Raw genomic sequence first — 5,258 nt, 5'->3', positions numbered from 1 at the left:
GCCCCCAGCCTAGGACCACCCTCGGGACAGCGGCCCCAGCGACGGGATCCCCCCAGACCTCCTGGTGAACCAAGAGGCCACAGGCGAAGGGCTGCCTGCGTTGAGGCAGAACACGGTCCTTCCCCTTCAGCTCCTGCTTCAGCCACCCCCGGCCACCAGCTCCGCCCAGGCTGCTGGAGACGCGGCACCGGGCTCAGAGGGCCCCCTGCCCTGGGGCGCCTGCAGCCAGCGCCTCTCATGGTGAAGGGCCAGCACGGCCCCAGCAGAGCCGGGCAGTGCCCCGGAAGCGCCCCCGTGGCCCGCTCCTCCCCGACCTCCGCAGAGTCTCTGGCCTCAGTATCCCCCCCTTGCGGATTAAAGGTTGACAAACTCCCGTGTGTCAGGTGGCTGGTTCTGGCCGCACCCAGAGAACTCCGACGGACGTGCCGGGGCCCCCGGAGGCGGGGCGGCCGCCGCCCGGACGAAGCTGCAGCTCCCTGCCTCCTGGGAGGCCACACGCACCGCGGCCTCCTGGCCTCAGGCAAACGCCAGGTCAAGACCATGAAATAATTTACTGCGACTCGGCCTGCGCCCGCTGGGCCAGGACAGGGCTGGAGGAGAGCGAGGCTGGGGGCCAGCAGCATCAGTTCACCAGAGTCTGTGCGAAGCGTCCCGGGAGGCCCGCGGGCACTGCCCACTGGCCTGGGGGGCTGGGCTCTGGCGGCACCTCCCTCCACCCCTGCTGCGCCGCCTCCTGCATGGCACCCAGCGCTCCGCGCCCACGCTGCCGTCAGGAGAGCAGGCACCTGCAGCTCAGGCAGCCGGGGCCGCCCTCGTCCGGCGGGCTCAGCTTGCGCACCTTGTGCTGCCGGATCTCGCGCACCAGGGTGTAGAAAGCATCCTCCACGCCCTAGGAGGAGGGCCCGGGTCAGGGCAGGACGACCGCCTCAGCGGGGAGCAGGACCCCAGCCCTTTCCCCACCCCACAGACAGGGAGCCGGGCCCTGCCTGCCTCAGGCCCCAGGCCCGCCTCGTCGGGAGGCCTGTCCTCAACTGCCAGCCCACTGAGTCTTCGGGGCACCCTGGGACCCGCGGGGCGCTCTGGGGGCACGGGGGCTGGGGCCCCAGGGTCACCGCTCCGGTCTGGCTCAGGGCAGCTCTCTCCGGGCACCTCCACCTCCCCCGGGAGCTGTTTCAGCCCAGACCCGGGCCCTGGCCTCCCTCGCTGCCCTGCCATCCGGGGAGACTTACAGCGAGAGGGGCGGCTGGGTCACGGGGGTCCCGGAGGGTCCCAGAGGGTCCCGGAGCTGGAGCCAGAGCCAGAGCGGCTGCCCTGCGTCGAGGGAGAGGGGGCAGTGAGCCCTGTCCCGGGCGGGCGGGGCGGGGCCCTGACTGGCTGCGGGGCAGGGGCCGGGCTCACCTGGCGGGTCTTGGCGGAGGTCTCGATGTACGGGATGCCGTAGCTGCGGGCGAGGTCCTGGGCCTGCCGAGACTCCACGGTGCGCGCGGCCAGGTCGCACTTGTTCCCAACCAACACCATGGGCACGTCATCCGAGTCCTTCACCCGCTTGATCTGCTCCCTGCAAGGAGGAAGGGCTGAGCCGGCAGGTGGCCCACGGGCTTGGCTGCACTCAGGGCACAAGAGGGCCAGGGGCCCCTGCGGGCCGGCGGGCAGCTCACCGGTACTGGTGGATGTCCTCGAAGGACTTGACGTGGTTGATAGCAAACACGCAGAGAAAGCCCTCCCCGGTGCGCATGTACTGGTCTCGCATGGCGCTGTATTCCTCCTGGCCCGCTGTGTCCAGGATGTCCAGCAGGCACGTCTCCCCATCGATGACCACTTGCTTCCGGTAGGAGTCCTGGGGACGACACTGCTCAGAGACAGCTGGCCCTCTTGGGCAGGGTGGGGGGCGGGACCTCCCTCGCTCCTCTCTTGCCTGCCCCGGGGGGCCTGTGACATGGGGACCCCTCCTTAGAGGAGGTGCGAGTCAAGCCCACATCAGGAGCTGAGCAGCGGACAGGAGCCAGGCGGGCTCACCTCGATGGTGGGGTCGTACTCGTCCACGAAGTGATTCTGAATGAGCTGGATAGTCAGGGCGCTCTTCCCCACGCCACCGGCGCCCACCACCACGAGCTTATACTCCGTCATTGCTCCTCAAGAGACCGCAGCACGAGGCGCTGCAGTGGTCGCCGGTCCCACCTGCCGAGGGAGCCGCACTCAGCATGGCCGGACCATGCAGGGCAGGCGCAGGAGCTCCCTGGACCAGCCTGCCGAGCTCTGGCCTGCCCCTTGGGCCTATGCATCCAGACGACAGGGGCAGCAGCTAGACTGGTGGTCCAGTCGCTCACCTGTGGCACCTCCAACCCAGAGATGGGAGGGGGTCTTGCCTCCAGCTGCATTTAATAATGACTGTATGAGAAAAGCAAGGAGCAAGGAGCCGACCCCTCAGAGGCAAGGCTGGCAGCTGGGAGCGTCTCCCAAGCACGTACCCGAATTAGAACCTGCTGGGTAGGCAAAAAGCCGAAACTGGAGGCGCCGTGGGCTGAGGTTACCAGCACCCCCACGAGAACAGGTCTTGCCACAGTGGCGGGCACAGCAGCGTGCCCAGACAGGCTAGGAGCAACCGACAATCTGCTCCAGCCCTCCCCCCAGGGCATGCTGGTGCATTTGACGAGTATTCAGTAAGCGCCTACTGCATCCCAGGTGCTGCTCCAGGCACACGGTGACAGAAGGAACCCCTGCCCTGGCAGGTTTGGGCTACACTCCAAGGGAAAAGTCCACATAAACCCATGGGTCCCATTGCCAGAACTTTGGAGAATACAAAGCAGGTGTGGAGGTGGACAGGAGGCCGGGGCTCCAGAAAGCAAATCACAGGAAAAGACCCAAAAGAGGTGTGGGCGCAAGGGGACAGGTGAGGAAGGGAGACGGCCTGGGCCCTAGGCCCGCATCTGGGATGTCACCGGTTTGTGATGCTTAAAGAAGCGCCCTTGCGGGGACCGCAGACACTGACTTTCTAAACCCCCGGGTCGCCGGGCGTGTGTGATGGCCGCCGGATGCCCGTGCTCTCCGGAGGGGCCCGTGGGGCTCCGGCGGGTGGAAGACCCCGCCTAGCGCCTCTGCTCGCGGACACGCAGGTCACTTGCGGAGCCCGTAAGGCCGGGCCTGCGACACGGAGCCGGAGGTGCTGGCCTGGGCGAGGCGGAGCGAACCCGCCGCCTCCCGCAGCCCCCGCCGCAGCGCAGGGCCCCGCCCGCCGCCGCCGCCGCCGCCGCCGCCCGCGGCTCACCTGCGCCCCCGCGCGCCGAGCGCAGACAGCAGGCCCCCCGCCCGGCCCACCGCTCCCGCCGCACTCACCGCTCACTGGCTCGACTGCCCCCCGGGCCGGGGCCGGAGCGGGGGCGGCGGCAGGGGCCGGGGCCGGGGCGCAGGGCTCGCCCGACGCATGGGTCCCGTCCGCGGCGGGTGCGGCTCCGGCGGCGGGCGGCGCACACTCGATCCGGCCGCGCGCGCCCCGCCCCACGCCCGTCCGTCAGCCCTGCGCGGCCTGCGATTGGCCGAGCGCGCCGGGCCCCGCCTCCCCCAGCCCCGGTTGGCCGAGAGGCCCGCCCGTCAGAGCCCCGGCCGGGCGGGGCTTCCGGGAGCCTCGCCGAGGGCGGTGCCCGCCCCGGCGGCCGGCGCTGGCCGCGGCCTGCGGGGCTGGCTGCGCAAAGCGTCGGGCCCCGGGGGGCGGCGTCCACTAGGGAGGTCCGGGCTCTCCCGGGAGCAGACGGGCCTCGCGTGGAGATAGAGACCCCGTGGCTAAGCGAGTCCGCGGCCGGGTGTGGACTGGGGCGGGGCGCTGCTCCCGGAGCCCCGCGCCGGACCCCGGGCACCCCCGCCGGGCACCGCTGCGCCTACGCCGCCCCCGGCCCAGGTCCGCGCCGTCCCCCGCAGGGCCCGGAAAGGAGGCGACAGCCCGAGGGCTAAGCCTCAGGGAGGCAAGAGCCCGCGTCTTCAGCCCCGCGGATGCCCGGGACCTGAGGCCGGAGAAGGGCGGAGGGGCTGCCCAGAAGAGGGTCAGGCGCAGGTGGCTCCGGGAGGGGCGCCTGGCAGCTTCCGCGGGGTCCTGGGAGCGGCTCGGCCTTGCGCCCTGGGCCAGGCGGCGTACAGGCGCCTCGTCTGGGCGGGGACGTCTGAGCCCGCGGAACGGCGAGTCCGGCCCAGTGTTTCCAGCCAGTGCCCAGGGTCTTGCTTCTCTCTTACGTAGCGCGCAGCCCCGCCGACCATCACCGCTATCCTCCCAAAACATGGGCAGCCCCTGCAGACTACCTGCCCACGGAGCTTCCCCGAAGCCCCAGGTCCCAGCCCTGCGGAATCTTAGCTAACAACCCATACCCAGCAAATCCACCCCCGAAGTTGCTATGGGGAGCTAAACTGAAGTCTACCGCACCCCAAGCGTAAATGTGCACAGTGTATCTCCTTTAAAGACGCTCAGAAATGCATGTTTTTAACATTAAAAAACTTTTCACTGTAACGCATAAAAGCATCCTCCGTATTTACAGGAAAGAACGGTGCGTCTCACGTGAGCCCAGACCTTTGCTCCTCAGGCATTAGCTGGCAACCCCACCCTCCGCGCCTCTCGGCCCCCTCCCGCCCCGGCTCCGCGCAGTTCCCGGGAGCTCATCCCGCTGCCGGCCTCGACCCCGGCGGACCCCTGGGGGCCGCTCCCGTCTCCAGCACGGCGCCAACCCCACGTGTCCGGTTGACGCCCGTAGACGCGCAGTAAAGGCGTGTAAATGACAGCGGGTGGCCGCGCCCCTCGCCGGCGCGGACACTCTGGACTCCCCTCCAGGTGTCCAGGTGCAGTTCCCTCGTCTTCAGAGGGTCCTTTCGTCGTGGCCTGGGCCACACAAGTAGGCGGAGGTAAACCCTGCAGGGCCCTGGTCTCAGGGACCGCCCGACAGGGGCGCCTCCCACCTGAGAAAGGTGGGCGCGAGTCTCCACCCCACGCCACCTTTGTGGGTGCAGACCTTGGGCTCGTCTGCGCCCCGCGGGCTAGACAGCGTCTCCCCTCTCCAGCGTCCCTCCTTGTGGGAGTGGCCCTGCCGCGCGCGCGCGTGCGCTGGGCGAGACCAGCGCGAACCCCGCAACCGGGTTGGCCTCCCCCCCCCGCGCCCCAGCAACCGTCGCTAAGGGGCGTGGCTGGACCGCGCGGAGCCTAAGGATTCCCGTGGCTCGAGAATATTTGCGGATTCAGCTGAGGCCCCGCCCCCGTTGCCTTGGCGCCCAGAGCCCTCAAC

General features: G+C 69.8%; 1 protein-coding gene across 3 annotated transcripts; it reads right to left on the bottom strand.

Annotated features, from left to right (window-relative positions):
• Positions 1-532: 532 nt before the first annotated feature.
• HRAS (HRas proto-oncogene, GTPase) lies at positions 533-3,472 on the bottom strand. Of its 3 annotated transcripts, NM_001242347.1 has the most exons (6): positions 3,334-3,441; positions 2,017-2,178; positions 1,659-1,837; positions 1,399-1,558; positions 1,230-1,311; positions 533-889 (listed from the first exon to the last, which is right to left on the bottom strand). In NM_001242347.1, exons 2-5 carry the CDS (start codon positions 2,125-2,127, stop codon positions 1,249-1,251), a joined length of 513 nt encoding a protein of 170 aa, NP_001229276.1. In that variant the 5' UTR covers positions 2,128-2,178; positions 3,334-3,441; the 3' UTR covers positions 533-889; positions 1,230-1,248. The 3 variants fall into 3 exon arrangements, with proteins under 3 accessions (NP_001229276.1, XP_059738730.1, NP_001229275.1); XM_059882747.1 differs by lacking the exon at positions 1,230-1,311 and having other exon boundaries at positions 3,266-3,472; NM_001242346.1 differs by lacking the exon at positions 1,230-1,311.
• Between the last annotated feature and the right edge of the window lie 1,786 nt (positions 3,473-5,258).

This window comes from Bos taurus, chromosome 29 (genome assembly GCF_002263795.3).
Source record: "Bos taurus isolate L1 Dominette 01449 registration number 42190680 breed Hereford chromosome 29, ARS-UCD2.0, whole genome shotgun sequence".
Taxonomy (NCBI): Eukaryota; Metazoa; Chordata; class Mammalia; order Artiodactyla; family Bovidae; genus Bos; species Bos taurus.
Note: the sequence above shows the minus strand (reverse complement) of the source record. Positions and strands in the feature narration are given on the sequence as shown.